General features: G+C 43.4%; 1 protein-coding gene across 1 annotated transcript; it reads right to left on the bottom strand.

The window, feature by feature from the left end:
* Positions 1–38: 38 nt before the first annotated feature.
* LOC115393287 (myosin-binding protein C, fast-type-like) lies at positions 39–19,905 on the bottom strand. Its single transcript, XM_030098188.1, has 29 exons — positions 19,869–19,905; positions 13,582–13,602; positions 12,395–12,418; positions 7,826–7,894; positions 7,589–7,737; positions 7,372–7,489; positions 7,212–7,260; positions 6,956–7,015; positions 6,667–6,836; positions 6,312–6,444; positions 5,266–5,390; positions 5,054–5,159; positions 4,660–4,829; positions 4,392–4,557; positions 4,180–4,286; positions 4,041–4,070; positions 3,794–3,936; positions 3,526–3,685; positions 3,086–3,190; positions 2,790–2,978; positions 2,559–2,693; positions 2,264–2,431; positions 2,067–2,155; positions 1,688–1,883; positions 1,472–1,611; positions 1,147–1,306; positions 904–1,040; positions 423–609; positions 39–137 (listed from the first exon to the last, which is right to left on the bottom strand). Exons 1-29 carry the CDS (start codon positions 19,888–19,890, stop codon positions 112–114), a joined length of 3,354 nt encoding a protein of 1,117 aa, XP_029954048.1. The 5' UTR covers positions 19,891–19,905; the 3' UTR covers positions 39–111.
* Positions 19,906–20,432: the final 527 nt, after the last annotated feature.

Here is a 20,432-nt window from a genome sequence, read left to right as displayed (position 1 = left end):
TTTTTTTTTTTTTTTAATCCACTGGTGACAGGCTGTAGTCTACGTAGTGACAGTTCACTGTTCATTCACTGTTTGGATTGTATCATTTCACATTCTTTGCTGTTCGGTTTCTCACTTCTTCTCCGGGTCGACGGCAACTGTGGGACAACAGGACAGATGACGAGTGTCAGGCTGTTTTTGGAAATTGGCCCAGATATAAACGACACATATTATCCTGTGATTTATCTTAAAAAAAAAAAAAAAAAACAACAACAAAACAATTGTGACATTATTTTCTAAGTCTCATTCACACTATGTCATTAGTTGCAGCTGTCACTGTGAACAGACAGCTTTCTGTTCAAGCATCTACTTCACAGTAACACTAAACAGACATACTCTACAGTAACTAGAGTAACTAGAGCGCCGTCTCCTCCTGGTCTTACCTCTAACATCCAGTTTGCACTCCACTTCATCCTGGCCCAGCTCATTAACAGCCAGGCAGGAGTATTTGCCTCCATCAAAGGTGCTCGGCTTGCGAATGTTGAGGGTCAGCACTCCTTGGTTGTTCTGCATCAGGAACTTGGGATCCTCGCCGATGATCATTTTGTTCTTCATCCAAGTGATCTTAGGCTAAAATGCAGACAAGTTCATTGAAGATATTTATCTAAATAGAGCATCAAGGGAAATTAAATGTAATTTAGAGAATTTTATTTTGACTTTATATGTTGAAATATGGTCAGTTTACTCTCACAGATTTGATCATGATGTATCTTTACTTTAAAGTCTCGAGGTGAATAAACGGTTAAACATGACCTTTGATGAAAAAAGAATGAAGCTATCATATGCATGGGTCTGGTTTACAGTGAAATGTCTGCCTCCTCATGTGAATCTCACTCTGAAACATGGTTTAAAAAGCACATTTACCTTTGGGTAACCTTTAACGGAGCAGCTGATGGCGGTGCTGTAACCGGCGACTACAGACCGGTCCAGCAGCGGCTGAGTAAACTTGGGCACACAGGACATGTCTTTCTCCTTGTAGGGGTTTGCTTTGAGTTCCAGACCTAAGAATGGAGGACCAGGGTGAGGAAACACACAGGCATCTCCCATAAAATAGTATTTACACTACAAGTCTAAACGTGCAGGCCGCGCATTCTGCCTGAACCGCACCTGTCTTCGAAATTTTAGCCGTGTTCTTGCTCATGCACGGCTCCTCGCTCAGGCCGCAGAGGTTTTCGCTGTAGACCCGGAACATGTACTCGTTGCCCATGATGAGGTCTGAGGCCGTGCAGTTTGTCCGTCTGTTGTGCTCGTAAACGGTGAACCATTCCTGGAGAGAGAGAGAGAGAGCGAGAAATGGAATCAGTGAAGACATCGGAACACCAGACAGTGTGGATATCTCAATTCTTTTTTCTTTTCTTGATAAAAAAAAAAGTCCAAACAAGATGTTGAGTAGATTACTTAAGGGGAAATACAAGTCTGTCTCTGTTCTGACCTTGGTCTTCATGTCTGCCTTTTGGATGGTGTATCCAGTAATCTCACTGTTACCGTCGTCTCTGGGCGGCTCCCACTCCAGGGCGGCATTGAAGCCCCAGACGTCTGTCACCCTCACCTTCAAAGGCGGCCCAGGCCGTTCTGTAAAGGAGAAAATGTATTTCCAAGCAGTCCAGGTATTTCATTTCATTTGATATGACCAATCTGGTGATTTTACCAATAATCCTGATGTTCACAGTGGCCCTGTCCTCCATGTTCTCAATCTGGAGAACCAGCTCGTACGTTCCCGAGTGCTCTCTTTCTGCCGAGCGGATGAAGAGGATGGTGTCCACGTTTGAGTTACGGACGTTGACCATCTTGGGGTCGATGGGTTGACCGTCCTTGTACCAGGTTGCAACGGGGCGTGGTTTACCCTGTGACAGGAAAATAATGACCCCGTGAGACAATAGATCTGCTTCAGGCTGCTTTCCTCTCCTGCAGCTCAGCATCACTTCTGTGCTCGGTGTGTTAAAGGTTTAAGATTAAAATGGCGCCGAGCCACAGTATGATGTGTTTCATTTTTCAAATTTGCAGTTCAGCTCAGTGATCTTACTAACCTGGAAGGGGATGGTGAGGTTGATCTTTTCTCCTACTTTCCTGATGTACTTTGTTCTCAGCTCACGAGGAAGTCGGATCTTTGGATGTTCTAAGGCAGAAACACACATTGCCTTGAAATGAGGCTTTTTATGAAGAAATCCCATACGTGCCTGCTCAGGAAGGGGAGGCAGCGCAGTCCTGAACCTCAGTGACTCACCGACGATCTCGCGGATGGTGACCGGCTGTGCCAGTGTAGCAGGAAGACTCTTTCCGGCGATGTTTACTGCCACCACCCTGAAGTTGATCTTCTCACCCACAGGGAGGTCATGCACCACGTACCCCTGCCTCTCACAGAGGTCCTTGTTTGCTACAACCCACTCGGTGCCTTAAATAAAGAACAGAAGACACACTGTAAATCTTCCCGCCACTCATGTCTTTGTTCTCTTATTCATTTCCACTGGCATCGCAGGATAAATCATTATGATGCAAGCAACATAGCGCGGTCTTATCACCTCCTTCCTTGCAGTACTCAATAATGTAGCCATCCAGGCCCCCGGCTCCAATCCTCTCCGGGGGGAGCCACTTCAAGCTGCATGTGCTGTCCGTCACATCGTGGACTGTCAGGCGCGTTGGCTCACTAGTCGGGGCTGAGGGTGACAGAAGGAGAGGCTCCTGAGAATCTCTGGCCGGCTTTGGGTGAGGAGTAACTCAGGAACGGGGAGTAAAAACGTGCTGAAACGTACCAATGGGCATGAAGGGCTTGGAGTTGAGGCTTGGCTGAGAGAGGCCGATGCTGTTGACGGCAAACACCCTCATCTCATACAGAACTCCCTCGATCATCCTCTTGGCCTCATACGTGGTCGACTCATAAACGTCAAAGTTGAGTTTTGTCCATCTGGAGGAGCCTTTCTTCTTCCTCTCCATGAGGTAACCTGGTGGCAATGGCGTTTTAAATTCAAAGACACACATTTGCACATGTTTTTTTTTTTCATAATGGATAACAGTAAGGTGAGCGGGTGGAGACAGATGGCTTATTTACCTTTGATCGGTGCACCGCCATCAAATTTAGGAGGCTCCCAGACAATGGTGGCACAGTCCTCTCCCACCGCAGTGCACTTGACATTCTCAGGGGGGTCGGGAACGTCTGAAATAGGAATGTAATTTTTTTTGTAACAAGGGAGTCAATTTCACAGCTGTTAGTTTGTTCTCAGCACATTTCTTACATTATGTTATGTTTTAATAAAACTCTAAGTTCTGAAAAGTTTGAGTAACAAAAAAAATCAATTTTTCTAAACATACAGATATGAAAAGTGATACACTATCGGTATTTTTGGAAGTTATTTCATGTCTTCTTTTTTTGATTCTGTGACTTTTAAAACCCAGATGTAAACGTTTGAATGGCACCCTAATATTATCCAAACAATAAAGGGTTAACAAAGGAAGAAACGTACATCTGTGACTTCTTAGACCGTAACTCACCCACAATCTTGACGAACAGCATGGCCTTGTCCTCTCCAGACGGGTTGGTGACACAGATGCTGTAGTTGCCCTCGTCGTCCCTTTCTGCCCCCTCGATGACGAAGCAGCTGAGATCTTTCCGGGCTTCCACCCTCACGCGCCCCTCAGAGTCGGTGATGGGCTGACGGGGAAAACAACAGCTTGGACTGGACTCTCTCTGTCATTGCCATGTGGTGGACTAACAGTCAGTCCTCTGTGGTTATCTGTGTCGTCAGAGGGAGATCTGTACCTGGTCTCCTTTGGACCAAACGACGGTGGGCGCCGGCTCTCCGGTGATCTCCACATCCAGACGCAGCTTGTTTCCTGCCACCACAATGATGGTGTTCTGGGAGACCATGTTTCCAGAGGTGTCCAGGTGGATCTTTGGAGGCTCTGGTTAATAGAAAAAGGAGGTTTATTATAAGAAAGGAAGAAACTCATTATAAAGTAAATGGTTTTTGATTATTTGTGTCCGGTGGCAAAGTAAGCCAACCTACCTTGTCTGGGCACATAGTCGATCTTAATCTCTGTTTTGAAATGGAAAAAAAAAAAAAGCAACGGATGACAGTGTTATGCAGGCCGCTGATGATTAATGCATTCACAATAGCACCTTTATTATCATTCTGTCTTTCTCACCCAAGAAGTTGAGTTTGGCAGAAAGTGACAGAGCATATCCATCTGGCACGAACGTGTAGTCTCCAGCATCCTCTGGCTTCACATCATCAATAGTGAGTCTGTGGAACCTGAAACAAGCAACAGAGGAGTCGTGAGGCAAAGAACAAATTTAACAACAGGCAATTTTGCTGGGCTCATGTTTAAACTTGAGCAAAATTCAATCGTCTTCATACCTTCCGATGTGGCTCATCTTGATGCGATCGCTTGGCAGAACCTCCACTCCGTCTTTGAACCACTTTCCTGTGACCTTATCATCAGACACCTCACACTTGAACATGGCCTGGTCTTGTGCCCGGACTGTCAGGTCAGCGATGTCCTGCAGCACCTCCAGTTCCTTTTCTGAATGGGACATTGAAAAATCACTCAAGAGACCGGATCAGGCACACTGTATGAAATTATGATGTTTTTAAAAATTTTTTTAAATATTTTTTTTATTGGTACCTTCCACCTCCAGCTCTCCCTTGGTGTGACCCCCGTTTGTCCAAGCGTGGTACATTCCAATGTCGTCCAGCGTGGCCTCCATGATGATGAGTGTGTGCTTCTTCCCATCCTTCTTGAAGCGGTATTTTGGGTTTTCGTGGTCTTTGTGAAGCTCCACATCCTCAAAGTACCTGGAAATCAACATATAATATAAATCTTTTTGAAAGCTATCAATGCTGATAATCAGACAACAAAACAAGAGGAAGGTTGAAAAAAGGTTGTAAACTCATTTTAATCAAAAATTTGAACTAGATTTCACATGCTTTTGTTGAACAATGTCCAAACCCTTCATCTTGTGCATCAAAATAGCCTATTTGTTTATTTCTGTACACTGAATATTCCAAAATCTACCTACCACATGACATGAGCACCCTCTTCTGACACCTCGATCTCAAACTCCACCCTTTCACCCACGACCACGTGATAGTCGTCCATCAGCTTGGTGATCGTCACAGGAGGCTCTGGGGAGAGCAGATTCAAACTCAGTGGACACGTCAGTCTTTACAATCACAAAGTCTCAACCGCTTGTAACTGCTGCTGATCACAAACTGTCAAAGAAAGAGGTACCTTTGACAAACACTTCTGTGAAACACTTGTCCTCTCCGACCACACACTCGTAGGCAGCGTCGTCAGCCAGGGTGGTCTTATTGATGGTCAGCGTTCTGACATTTCCGTTTGCCTCCATGATGTACCTTGAAAACAGTGAAAACGTCATGAACTGATGGATACCAGTCACATGGACTGTAGATATGGGCGTGGGGTGGATTGGATTGGAGATGTTGACCTGATGAAGATCCAGTAAGGACTGAAATGTTGAAATAATTTTCTATATCCTACAAATCCTCACTCATGTAAAATTTATGTACACTTGAGTGGGAAGACCCCCTGTTTGAGTCCAGGTTGGGCTTGAGGGGGCTTTGCATGTTAGCTTTGTGTGTGTTTATCCAGGCATTCCAATTTCCTCCCACAGTCTAAAAACACACATATCATTTTAACTATAGTCTAAACTGCTCGTACTTGTTAATGTGAGAATGTGTCGCTGTGTGTCTTGAGTATTTGCTCTGTGATGCACTGCTGACCCTTCCTGGAAAAAACTTTGTCAGATGGGATCAGCTACAGCGCCCTCTGACCCCGAGCTGGAGAAAGTGGCCATAAATTTTCAGTTTGGTGGCAAAATTTAAAAACTTAGCCACAAATTTAAAGGATTTTGTGGAGCGGATTCAGTTTTGGTTTTCTGCAGGGCGACGCTGTGTTTCATGCTGAGGTGTTCAAAACAACCAAGATCTTTGTGTCGGAGCTCGATCTGCACAAGAGGTCATGCGGAATAAGATGTCTTGGCTTGCTTGACTTGCTTAACATACTGGGGGCCTCCTTATGACCATCTAAAAATAAAACATGTTGATGGCAGCATGGTTTCCGAGTGACTGAGGCACTGATACTTTTAGCTTGATATTTTTACAGCAACGCCCATCTCAGCTGGAATACTGATACCATACTCAGTATTATCTGATTGATATTCCAATCTTACATGAAGCCTAATTCTGTGGACATGTAAAGCTGGAAAATGATAAAGCTAATTGGAATATTTGTGTTAATGCTTTTAAACGCTGTACTTGGCTGATGGTTTGATCTCCTGGCCGTTCTTCAGCCATTTGACCTGGACGTTGGGATCGACCACTTCGCACGTCAGGACGATTTTCTTTCCCTTCTCCACGGAGTAGCAAGAATCGAGCTTCTTCAGGAAGGCTGGGGAGTTCACAGAGAGACGAGACAAAACCTTAAATAACTCATCACTTCAATTCATTTTCATCCGTTCGGCATCGCAGCGCGCTTCTCCTCTCCCCCCCTGCTGTGACTCTTTCTGCCTACAATCGTCCTTAATGTGAATTCCCACCACCTATTTCATTTCGTTTGTACTTCAAATGCTGCTCCTTCCCCTCCCCTCACCTCTGAGCTGACCCAGCTTACCCTCGCTATGCTTAGGCTCCGGGGCCGTCATCTTTTTCAGACGCTTCAGCATGCCCCTCAGGTCGGTGATGCCATACTCAAAGGCAATTTTTTCGTACTCGCTTGGATGGGCATTCTTAAGCAATTCCCACACATCTATCTGAGGTTCTTCTTTCTCAGGTCTCTTTTTCCTGCCAGCCAGAGAGAGAGAGAGAGAGAGAGAGAGAGAGAGAAAAGGCATTGTATGTTAAAGATAAACAATATTTCCTACTTGAATACATTTCAAAGCACATATTATTTTGCTGCTCACTTCTTAGCAGCTTTCAGCAGGGCACTGAAATCCAGATCTCCTTCATCCTCTCCAGCATCCCTGTGTTCAAGAAACACACCATAAGCAAGAGTTGACAGCTTTTCCAACATGGTATAGGATTAAATACAGAGTCATGTGCCTGTGCACTGGGAGACACACTCACAAGGATTGGAAAGGATCGTGAGTGGCTCATTTGTGCGTTTTCACTGTCACACTAAAGAAAAGGGCTGAAAAACAAACTGTCTGATGTACTTACGCCCTCTTGAAGGCCGACAAAATATCGGTCTGCTCTTCCTGGTGGACGGCTGTAAGACGATAAGTTGCAGAGAGAGCACATTTTTCTCGGATCAGATCAAAACATCAGCGCGTATAGAATCCGTGGCAGCTTCAGCGGGCCAGAGTCTGTTTTCACTCACCCTCCACAGAGATCTCGAAGGTGGAGCTGTCACACTTGTCTTTCGCCGTCACCTCGCACCTGTAGCCCCCGGCGTCTCCCGGGACCACTTTGATGATCTTCATTTCATATGTATAGATCTGTAGGAGAAAATATTTGTTTACCCTACATGATAAATACCTACGTGTTAAATCACACCGCAGATGAAACGCATGCCTCTCTGTCACACGCTCGCACACCTTAGTATTTCTGTCATAGGTTTCTTTGAACTGCATATGTTTTCCAGCTTTGCTGCCAAGATCCATCCACTTGCCCTTCAGCCATTTCATGGTGGGCTTCCTCGTCAGGTTGGTGGAGTCAACCTTGGCAATGAAAATGGCATCCGTTCCTGCCGTTCGCAAACAATAATCAGTTCAAGAGGAGCATTGCATAAACAGACTAAAACTGGACTGCCGCTGTTTGTTTGTGTGTCTAACCGGCAACGGCGACGACATTATCCGGTGGCTTCTCCACAAAGAGTCCAGTAAGCTCAGTATTCCCAGGCTCTGAAGAAAGAGGGAAATGGCATAAGGTTAAGTTTAAATAAAAAAAAAAAAAATCCCAGTTCTTACATGCAAGGGCAAAAATCCCATGTCATTGTTGGGGGCAATGAAACAGAAAAAGTGCTCAAGACAGACTACTTGGGGGTCCACCTAGAGAACATTCTGTTTTTCTAAACAAGGAAAGTGCAGAACCCCCTTGCCCAACCATGACTTCCACCTGCAAGGCGCCAAACATGTCCGCCGTGTGCAACAAAGCAGAGTGCAAAGAAAACAGATGAAATGGTTTGATATGAAATATCAAACGTGAAATAACCACAACCACACATACTGTGTACATATATTAGAAAATATAGATTACATCCACCAATATAATTAATCAACATCCAAGAGTCACATGAACACAAAGGATAGAGTTTCTGCAGACATGTACAGCATGCTCACATAAACAAACAGCTTACTTGTTTGAACCCAGCTGTAACTGATTTAAATAGAAAAGTCTAAAGATTATTATGGGTTACAGATTAGTTTATTAACTTTTTTCTTGCTTACTCCAGAACTTTCCCTTTATATCCAATGGCAGCAGGATTTTCTTTTAAATAACCAGTGTGAATAGCTGATGGTTTCTCTGATTGCTTAGGATTGTTTTCCACAGTTGCACCAGATATAGAGTTTGTGTTCAGGCAAGCCGGATTTACACTGAAACAGAATCTCCTCGTCGATTAGAAGGCCCAGTATGGTTTAATAAATATGGACCGTATAAAACCGAGTCCACCTGTTGACCTTTATATATCAGCACTTGTTACCTCAGTCCTAAATTTAACTCTACAAACAATGAACAAAGTCATATCTTGAATCCGACCCCTGATTGGTTTTTGTTGCTATGACGATACTTGAAACAAACAAAATCGATATACTTCATGGCTTAAAATGCCATAATCAGGAATAACAATAGCCAGCGGCTCAGAAATATTTGCCGAGCATGCCACTGGACTAACACGTATGACGCACACGTATGCATCTCATGACACATTTTCATGCGGCAGATTGTCACAGCGCTGCTCTCTGTAGGTCTCAACGTGCCCTTACCCTCCCTCGCAGCACTCGCTTCAGCTGGGAAAAACAAACATCCCCGTTTACCATATGGGAGGCGTACACTCCTAATGTACCATTAGTTAGTGTTAACTCAAGAGTTAAACAGAAGGAAGTGAGCGTCAATCACAGAATGACAGAATATTCTGTAGATTTATCACTTGAGCACACCACACAGTGAAATACAACCAGATTTACTCATGATGGTAAGATCATGACTGCTATTAATCAGATCAGGAGGTAATCAAATGTGTTGATTACTCTGTATGTATTCATCATCAAACTTGGGGATAATTATTTGAAATGACTTTGAATACTTCTGTTGGACTGGCTTGTAAGGCTCTACTTACTTTGTTTACTCTGAACCACTGAGGTGAGATTTTTTTTCCCTTCTATTTATTGTTCATTTTACTCAACACAGTTTGAATATAATATTTTAGATGAAAGTTTATTGCATTTCCCTTTTAAGATAACAGACAAACGAATTCAGTTCAAAGGAAGCTGTCAAGTCAAATGGTTTCCAATGCTTTTTTTTTTTTTTTTCTTTAAGAAAATGCCAGCAACTTCCTGCTGACATTCATTAGCGATGCTGGTACGAGTGCCCGAAAACAGACTGCAGTTGGCCAAGTGATGATAATCCCCCCACACACTATACCCCCGTGGGTATGACTTTAAACAGACTTGGTATGATAAGCACTTCCCACACAGAAATTCCACATCTAATAGACGCACTGAAGGAAAACTCAATGTGGTGCAATACCCGCTCTGGAGTCAGGACAAGGGATCAAACAAATTAGAGACATGAAAAATAAAATGAACTGATGGGTCCTGTGTTTGAAGGACACTTGTCCTCCCACACTGTTTGCGTGAGACTCATTGTAATTAAAGCAAGGTCCCCACGGCGGATTTCTACACACCAAGTATAACCTCTACTCAACCACCAGGAGACAATGATTGGGTATCCATCAGGTCAAAAATGTGATTTTTTTAAAAGGAGAACGCACAAAGTGCTATTTTGTTTGGGACTTCAGCCACATCTCAAGTTCACACAGCCATTAATGTCGTTACGCAAGAAATACCATGTAAACAGTCTGTCTTCAATAAATCAAAGCTTTGTCCTCCAGCAGAGCGAGTTTTTTTGTTCTCTCTTTTTTTTCAAACGGCTTGTGTTTGTCGTAATGAAAACTGTTTCTGTGTGAATTTTATGGGGACTGAATGGGGGCGCTGACCTTTCTGATCAGGCCGAGTGTTGCATCGAGCATATACCATTCCTCAAGTTTCCCTTTGATCTCCTCCAAGTTTCAGTTTTGGACTGGGCGTGACTTGAAAGTCATGCTACCACATAGCTAAATGTAGCCTCCTATATGCTTATGAGAGCCGCGGATACGAGTGTCGGAATACGTTCCAGTTCCACTCAGAAAATCCCTGCACTTACTCAGCCTCCCCCTCCTGCTTTGTCCCGTGCTCCAGTTTTCTTCCTCGTCATGCTGTGCCACTCTGCCTATATTTTTTCGTACTGTCACAGCGCCTGCTGGGCTCCTGCTGGATCATCTGCAGCACAGTATATGTTTCACTCCCTGTGGGTGAATGTTGCCACAGCAGGAAGAGCCCACATTAGGTGATGAGCAGTAAGTGCAGCAGCAGAGCCTGTTTCCTGTTTCCCTTCTGAATAGAATTTAGAGAGGTGGCATTGGGGGCAGTACTACTTCTAGCGTTTATCCACGTCATGATATCTATTTGATCTTTCCTTTTTGCTTGGAAGATCACAGTTTGGACTAGTTTGAAGCCTCTGAGAATCTTCCACTCCGCAGCAGTGTTGATATGAGGAAGAGACACCTTCAGAGGAGGCTGAGACGACTCACGTTTCCCCTGCATACCCCCGAGTTCACCAGCTGCTTCTCATCAAGGATGCCAGAAAGGAATATGTTGGCCATCATACTTGTTTTCTTGACCAAGTTCCTTTGACACTGATATAACGTGTGATAACAGGGTTAGGACAAGTGTCCATGGAATGATGTGAAAAAGTCTGTATTTACACCTTAGGGTGAAGAAGTGGATGCCTTTTCACACAAAACTGAAAGGCACAGCGAGGAATTGGTGGCCTTCAGCTCTCCGAGGCCTTGACACTTCCATAACCCTTCTCCGTCCAATCTTCTACGAGTAAGTCGAGCAGACATTCAGTCATCACTCAGGAAGCCGTGGCCCTGAAAGACTGTGGCACACAGGGACAGCTTCATAACAGCAGTGCTTGAATTCCACTTGTAAAATCTGGACTGCGGTGCGGCCCAAACATTTTTCAGACGTTTGACTTGGGACTCATAATGCATGGCTGCGGTACACTGCAGCGCTGTTGAGTTGTGTTGACCACTTCGAGGCCTTCCAGCTGATGAGACGTGACACTGCACACGAAACTCGCTGTTTGGCCGCACCGAGTTTGACAATTTCTCGGATGACTTCACTGCTTGACCCCTCGTTTGCCTTCCTTAGTAGAGCATAATGCTCAGATGAGAAGGAACCATAACCGAGTGTCATCACATCAGATGACACTTGGTATGTTAACGGCAACAGCTGCCATTGTTGCCCAATGAATGTTGCGCATGAACCACAGCTGTGTTTCTACTCTCATTGCTTAAAGCGCCTGAGGGACGGAAGCAAGAGCGAGCTGGTATCATAGGTCACAGATGGAAAGGACAGGACTCTTCACACAGAGAAACAAACTCTCAACTGCTGGAAGAACACAAACCGCATAATTTGTCAGAAAGGTGTCCGGCGGCGGCGGAGGATACCGGCAGTAAGAGACAAAGAGGGAGCGAGACATGAATAGCATCACGCCTCTTTGTGTTTTCTCTTTGACACAGCCGCCGAGCTGGTGGTTCGCAGGCCTGAGGTGCAGCTTATTCTGAGGGGAGCTGCTACTGAGCTGCAGCAAGCTGCTAGCTCCACGTGGGACTTGTGCTGCTGGGATTTTTTTTTTTTTTTTATCGAATCTGTAAAATAGAAGCACTGAGGCAAGCAGAAGCTATCTGAAGACTTCATATATCGCTCTAAGGCAGACGAAGTTTGGTTCTGTTTTAAATCTTGGTCAAGCGGTGTCATGAACATTTTGAGGCCACTGTGATAAGACCTACTTTGCCTTGACAGATGACACAAAATGTGAAATTTGTTTTCAGTGAATCTTGTGAAATCGGAAAAAAAAGAAGCCTACAATCAGTCCAAACGGAAGTGCTCAAAATAATTTAAAATAAAAGAGACCAAGGACCACTTAACACTGTATATATTATGTGGCATCTTGACAAGCACATAATACCAAAAATTATCTTCAAAGGAATGTTATCAACACTCGAAGTGAACTTTTAGAGGGACAAAAGTATAACTTCAACAGACACGTCAATATGAATGTCGCTCTTTTCTTACCATCCCCGTCAACGTCTGTATCTGCTGCAGACAAGGAAGCAAACAACACTGAAAAAAGCAGCTATGAAGCAAAAGCTTGTTGTACAGATGCAGAAGTAATAAGCAATAAGCAAATAGCTGTGACAAATACACCATTAACCATCATTTCATTAAAAAATGTATCTACATTTTAATCATAAATATTTATATTTTCATGAGTTTGGTGTTAGAGCATGCAGAAATGAACTATTGAAGTACATTTATAAACTACACATCATAACAATATAAGCTGTACACAGAAAGCAAAAGCAAGCAAAAATAAAGTCCATATATAGAACATAATAAAGCACAGGATGTGAACACATCAGTATGAAATATAACTTTAACCACTCGTTGCAAAATGAACGTTCTTTTTCACCCACAAGCACATCCATTAGTTTCAGCGCTGTCGGTCTAATACATTCAGTTTGTTTCACATAACTACAAGATGAAAAATTAAGAAGATCTCCTGAGACTGACCTGAAAAGATGAAGGTAAAACATACAAGAGTCATGCAGAGACTGTAGATTTCACACCGTGAGCTTCATGTATGCACATGATGTGAATACATTAAGTGGATTATAAAGGCGCATAGATCAGATCCATTCAGCAACGGCATGTCATTTCATACCCAGGATTCATCCTTACCTCCATCAGCGGGGGGAGCATCTAAACAAAATGAAAAGAAATTAGAGTGGAGTTCTGATATTCATGCGACTGTAAATGAAATCTGGCAACATTAGAAGAATCTGCATTATTTCCCAGAAGTTGGAGGTGCCTACCCTCTTCTTCAGGCTGTAGCTCATCTGGATAAATAAAAGTCAAAGTTAAGGGATTGAAAACATTGTGATGAAGAGACCTGGAACACATCAAACTGCACGTCATTTCACACCCAGGATTCAGCCTTACCTCCATCAGCGGGGGGAGCATCTGAATGAAATGAAAGGAAATTAGTGTGGAACTCTGATATGCATGCAGCTGTTGACTAAATCTGGTCTCATTTGAAGATTCTATTATTTCCCAAAAAGGAGAAGGCGCCTACCCTCTTCTTCAGGCTGTGGCTCAGCTGGACAAATAAAAGTCAGATTTAAGTGATTGAAAACATGGTAATGATGAGACTGTGGACACATCACAGTGCATGTCGATTCATACCCGGGATTCATCCTTACCTCCATCAGCGGGGGGAGCATCTAAATGAAATGAAAGGAAATTACTGTCGAGTTCTGAGATGCATGGGACTGTTAATTAAATTTGGTCAAGTTTGTAGAATCTGTATTATTTCCCAAAAGTAGGAGGTGCCTACCCTCTTGTTCAGGCTGGGGCTCGGCTGGACAAATAAAAGTCAGAGTTAAGTGACTGAAAACATGGTAATGATGAGGCCTGGAACACATCACGTTTGACAATACCGGGAAGAAAGACAGTCGGGGAAAAGTCATCCAAAACACGGAGGCATTAAATGCTTCACATGCCGAACCCAGAGGTCACGGTGAGAAATGGGGGCCACAGAGGCGGAAAATGCAATCCAGGAGTTGCAGTCATTCATTGTACATGAGCCTCCACAGACTGCCTGTTTCAAACAAACGTGTTTGTTTCACAGTCCAGAGGTAAACATGCTGCAAAAGACCCAAATCCGTCATGTTGTTTGTGACGAGAAAACCGGAGGATCAATTCTAATTAAACAGGTTATCAACACTCAATCAAACAGAGGTGAAACTATTGGCATGACACAGTGCATACAGAGAACATCAGCAACTTCTCTGCTTTCTGATATGAGATCGCCGGATTGTGACAATAACGACGTTTCCCGCTCATTTGGGGAAGTAACTAACACATGGGTGCATGCTGCAGGCTTGCTGGGAAATGTAAACACGCCGAATAAGAGTGGCATAATAATTACATTATCCCCTTCAGCAGCTCCATGTTGTCTCATGATGTGATTGACTTATAGGCCTATCTTCTTGACTCAGTAATTGCCCGACTTATTATCTATAGCAAAAACCACTTGTTCTGTATTATTCAGATAATTACCCTGACTGATTAGTTCCGATGCATTTCCCAACACTCGGTTCAACTCAAACCCACTCCATGTCACTTATTAACAACGTGTAAATGCACCGAATCACTCAAAGTCACAGAGGATGAAACAAAGGAAAATCGGTGTCCCCTCACCCACTTCAGCTTCCTCCGCTGGGGCTAAAATTAGTGAATCTTAGTTAGGCACAGCAAATGAAAAGTAATACCCTGGTAGCGCCGCTGGAAAAACAAACATTACTGACAGCCAGCAGCTGAGCAAGGACACTTCAGTGTGTAAAATATAAGATCTGGACCAGCGTCACGTGACTACACTTCAACATAGGCTACACGTGGGATTGAGAGTGGTCCTCTCAGACAGTTGTGCAGATCTTTCTGGTGATCCTGTAATGTACGGTGTAACAGATTCAGAGCCCGAAGGTAAAGACCGTATACAGACTGGTAGTACGCTGGCATACATGAAAAAATAAAGAAGCTCTTCCTACGAGAAGTTTATGAATAAGTAATGAAGTGCATGCTGATCACGGAGCGTGAAAAAGAGGAAACCTGTGCGGGCTTAACGCAGGCAGCTGACATGACGTGTGAGCGAAAAGTGAAAATGTGAGAGCCATAATCATGTCACCGTGTGATAATGTAAGGCACACAAAAGGTCAGTATGCAAAGGCAGCGAGGCAGCAGACTTACCCTCCCCCTCTGGCGTCGCCGGGGCGTCTGAAGAAGAGAATGATGAGAAACGTGTTCGCACATACTCTGTTTTAAGCAGTTAGGTGCGTGCATGCACAGGCACTTCATCTTTCCTTATTTCGAAAGAAAAAAGAAAACGCCTGAAGGAATGTTTGTCAGAAACTGATGGCCGTCTATAAAATGGCTATTTCAGCAATAATTGCACTGCGTCTGATTTTGCAGCGATGCAATTAATCTTGGATCATATGTCTGGAATGTGAACAGCCAAGTAAGATGATATACTGTATGGCTATCTCAATTTTTCTCTGAAATTGATATCTTTATCCAAAACACTTGTTTTTGTTGGGGATGACGGCCAATTTTATTCTTCATGAAGTGGATGGGGGTCATTTTTGAAGCCTAAAACTGCTGAATGGAAAGGCTGAACTGAAATAGCGGCATACAAGATACCCAAGTCTCCAAGTTGCTCTCCTGGGGAGGGGAGGGGTCACTGCCATAAGCTGGAAAAGGCCAGGGACGGTGTCTTGTGACCTCCCTGAAGTGGTGCCACGTTCCCCTAAACTGCACGCAGTTTCCTTGAATAGTCCAGACATCTCTGCCTCTTATGCGTTACTGTTCGCTTGGGGTTTGTCAGAAATGTCTGGCTAAAAAAAGCACTGTGTAAATAAATTATATTCAATTTTTTAAAACAAATAAATATGCATTTTTTTTACTGACTTTGCTGCTTTGTTAAGAAGAATCAAATCATGTTCTTGTTTTTCTTTTGGATTTAATATTGTGAGAAATAATTATGCTTAACTGGCTTCTCAAGGAAATATCTAAAATCCTAATGGTGCCGTATTTGCTGCAATAAGTGCATCTGTGCACAGCGGCAGCATCCCATACGAGCTCTTGTTTATGGTTAAAATATGCATATGAGGCCCTTGTATGTTCGGCGCAAAAAGGAAAAAAATACCCAGTACACTCACAAACTGGAATGCTTATCAGCGCAAAAAGTCTGCTGCATAAATACTTCACACTGTACACCCCGTTTGAAGATTTAACACCTGCATTGAGTGTAAATCTGCGCCAACATCTGCTCCGTCAGTCCTCTTGAGGTGAGAATCTTGATCATCTTCAACAAGTTTGTGATAAAACAGCGTAATGAACTTCTGAACAGCTGCTCCTCGCAGTTTAAATGTTCCCCTCAGAGACCGTCTGTGGTTTCATATGCAGAGGCTGCGCGAGACGTATAATTAGTATGATTTTGTAAAAATATGCTCTTTGGGTGTAAATGTATGAATAAAAAGGAAAACCTGTCAGAAGGTATTTTTTTCACTCGCTCAATGGAGACTCTTCTCTTTTATTTATGTTTGCCTAACAGGAAATGTTCTCCCCCTGCGGTGCTATATGTTGTAAATCTTTGTCTTCTCTTGCCTTTTGTTTGTTTTTGAAGCCATAATAAGTTAAAAATACATTTGGTATGAGTTCCTCTGTCACGAATGGGTCTCTGCTTTCAGCCGAGGCGCTTCAGGTCTTCCCCTCGCTGTTTGTTCACGTCTTCATGCCGACGTCCAGCGGCCTGATTTACTGGCTGCACAATGAGTCAGACGTGAGGACAGGTATCTCCCAGAACCTGACCTGAATAAACTCCTGAAGATCCCCTGGGGTCACAAGCAACATATGGATATGAATCTACTTCTATTAGGTTACAGGTACGCGACATGGACGATGCTGACGGACCCAGAAGATTTGAAGAAGCTATCTATTTCTTTAACTTTTCCCAGCATAATAAAAAATGTCATTTCCCTGCAAAAGCAGCTGAGTGGATATTGTGAAGAACATTTTATGGGTTTAGCTGTTGATTAAAAGCCCGTAGATTTATTATTATTACTATCCTATCCCATATATTCAGCCTTAGAGAGGATTATTCATATATAAAATGACTGTCATCTTGGGTACTTACTGCCATAATGCTGCAGAAAAGCCTCATATTTACTAAGAGCTTTTAAAATGAAGAAACAGCCTCATTCCAATTCTATGGTAATCCTTTTACATTTTTAACACAGCGCCTGTGTTTTTGTTAGTATAAAGGTACTGGGTAAAGCAATGAAACGAACAATATATGTGTTTTTTGACAAACTAACAACTCTTGGTTGTTATGGATGCTACCTCCCAGTGTGGCAGCAGGTTTTGTTGTTACTGTAGAGATTATGGATTACAGAATGTGCCTTCAGGAGTGATTTCAAGAAAACACTATTCACGCTCTGACTGAAGATGAATCATCTCATCATCTCATGTCAAGGTTTTTGTATCCTGGAGAATTTAAGCAGAGCTGATGGACTGCAGAAACTTCACAGAGGCTGTTGCGGTGCAGCTCCAGCCCTCATAGTGTTTCAGTGGGATACAGCGGCGAAAAGAATTATGATCATGAATCATTGCATCCCATCCGACCACTGGCTGGAAAACTGTCACAGGCATGATTGAAAACACTGGAGCAGAGTCACATTCGGGAGGGAGGCTGGGGCCTGCTGACCAAGACAGAACTTTTACGGATGAAAGTGACAGATTACATAATGATTTATCTCATCTCGGTCTGGAAAAGTGTTACAGCGAAACCCGATACAATAGGGTGTGAGAAACCTAATGAACTTTAAACGGAGAGGAAAAAAAAACAAAACTAAATGTAAAAGGTCAGAGATTGAAGTAGGGTATTTTTAGCTGTCAGCTTAGAGCAGGATCCAGTTGATATCAAGCGAACAAGTATGAAAAATGTTGTCATTATGTTGCATGTAAAGTCAGATAATGTATGTTGTGGATAAAGGAAAACTATGATTATGCTGCAAAGGAAAAATATGATCTCTCCTCTTTTAATATGCATGAAGCTAGCATAAACTTAAAAATTTAACAAAAAATTACCTGCAGGAAACACAGAGCACGAGAACTAAGAGGTGACGAGTTATCTGACCCTCACACCTAAAAGCTTCGCAGCTCAGTTTGGCTTGAAGCGGCAGGGCAGTGGGTGGAGCAGGCATAGCGCAAGCACGGTGGAATCATATCCATATTACTCAGATAAACACTGTGGCTGTATATGGTCATTAAAGAACAGTGCCTGGTTATGTTTCTGGGTTAAAAATAAAAAGAGCCGAGCACAGGTGTTTAAAAAGACAGAGTGCGGGGTTATATTCGCCGAGGAAAAGAATCAAGTACTGTGAAGTGGAATTACAGACAAAGTGTTAACAACTCCAGCAAAGCCTGTCACATTCACGACAGAAGGTGGTTGGTGTGGACAGCGGAGGACGGGGCTCGAGAGGCTCAACAACTCTTCTTTGTAATCTTGGCTTAAGAAACTTAACAGCTCAGGCTCCCTGCAGTGAGAGTGCTGATACTGTTCAGCGACTTACACTGATACTGAGAGGACTGGAAACCAAAATCATGGCGGCAGAACAAGACAGTATACATGAAGTTTTGAGCAGATAGGAGTGGGAAAAATCATTTCTTTTTTTTGTTATTAACTGATGTGTTTACACTTTGAAGTGAGCCACTTACAGTAATGCAACCTGGCCTTCTCTTCAGCATACACATGCTGCAGCACTTACAGCTACTGTAACTGCTTCGCAACAACTGTTACTGGAGACTTTCCAATTTAGCCGACACGACGGCCCCGTCTGCACTGATGTCATAAATTTACTGACCCCGATGATGTAATTACAGTCGGCTATGAGATTATCTAAGGCCTTTCAAACATTCTTTAAAAGCGGGCAACAATAAGCGGGGCATCGGGGTAAAACGCGTCCCTTCGTGAGCCGCCCGGTCTCCCCAGCAACTGCGGCGACGGCGATGAGTCATCAGGTTTATAAATTCACAGCGTTATAATTTCTAATGATATTTTGGAGTGTCTGCTGTGCAGTGAAAGGGCGGCCTCTCCACCGGTGTCAGCTGGGATAGGCTCCCACAACCCCGTGACCTTCGTCTGGATAAGTATAGTTAGCATGATGGGTGACGAATGGACGTCATGAATCTCATCACCGGATATATTTTTTCATGGCTCGTCTGCATTCTTTCCCCCCCGTCACAGATATTATAAGTAGAACTTCTTCAAAATAGGAAGACACTGTTAGGAAAAAAAAATCAAACATGCACATTATTTATGTGAAGATCCTCCAGGTCATGTGGTGTGCCTTCATTGTGTCGCTCCCACTGCTGCGGAGGGTCACCTGGGGTTTTCACTTGTGAATTTGCACCCTGTTAAAACTAATCACTGCTCCGTAGCACAACGTCTGCCTTAACATTAACAACCAGATCGCTCCCTGGCTGCAAAGTGTTATGTTGTGCTTGTTAATTATGCCATAAAAGCCGACATCGAAAGACTCCACTTACCAGTAAAATATATGTGTGTGTGTGTGTGTCAAATCTTTGTTCACTTGTACAAATTCACCCTTGTATGTAAAATAGAGTCTGGAAAGTATGAATCTTTTCAAACACAGTGGGACAAAAGATTCACTTTTAACTTAGTTTTCATGCACAATATAGTGAAGGATGACTTGAAAAATAATTAGATAAGAACATTCATACAATTTATAACCCTCCGTAGCATGTTCTGTTACGGTAATCCCCACTATACTACGCTCTCTGTATATTCCAAGTCAATAAACTTCCAACCAAACCAAGCTATATAAATTCAAGCATCGACACTGCCAATGAAACTCAGTCTCAACGCTAATTAAAATGAATTATGCTGTTACAAAAAGTATCTGCATACCTGCAGGGACTGGCTCAGGCATGGTTATTCCTGTGTCTTCTCTATGCTGCTGGAAGACTGAGAGCTGGTGGGGCTTATTCCTTTTATTTCTCCCCTCTCTCTCTTGTTATTCAAAGCTCTCCTGGCACTCAAGTCACCCACACCCTCCAGTGAGCGAGGAGCTCTGGAGAGACTGATGACACCCTTGAGGAGTTCAAGAAGGGAAGCACTCTGAGTAACAGTGTGTTAAGGTGGAGTAGAAAGAGGGTCAGGTGGGGAAGGGGGGGGGTAAAACGGGGACTCGGATGTTTACATCGGATGAAATTAATGACCTGAGCTGTTGAGCTTCAATATGCATCAGAGGAAACAAAACGCACGGAGACGATCAACAGGCTGATCCTGTTTTTGACACCGCATCCAGCATCTTGAGTTCTCAGTCGACTCCTTCAATTATCACCCCGTATGACCGAATTAAGAGATCAACAAGTGTTTACAAACTAAGGAAAATTGTTGGCTTCCTTTACTTGCACTTAACTTAATACTGAGGTGGATGAATTGCAGTGGCAAGAGAGAGCAAATTAAGAA

Source organism: Salarias fasciatus, chromosome 8, assembly GCF_902148845.1.
Source record: "Salarias fasciatus chromosome 8, fSalaFa1.1, whole genome shotgun sequence".
In the NCBI taxonomy this organism is placed as follows: domain Eukaryota; kingdom Metazoa; phylum Chordata; class Actinopteri; order Blenniiformes; family Blenniidae; genus Salarias; species Salarias fasciatus.
This window is presented reverse-complemented; position numbering and strand designations above follow the sequence as displayed.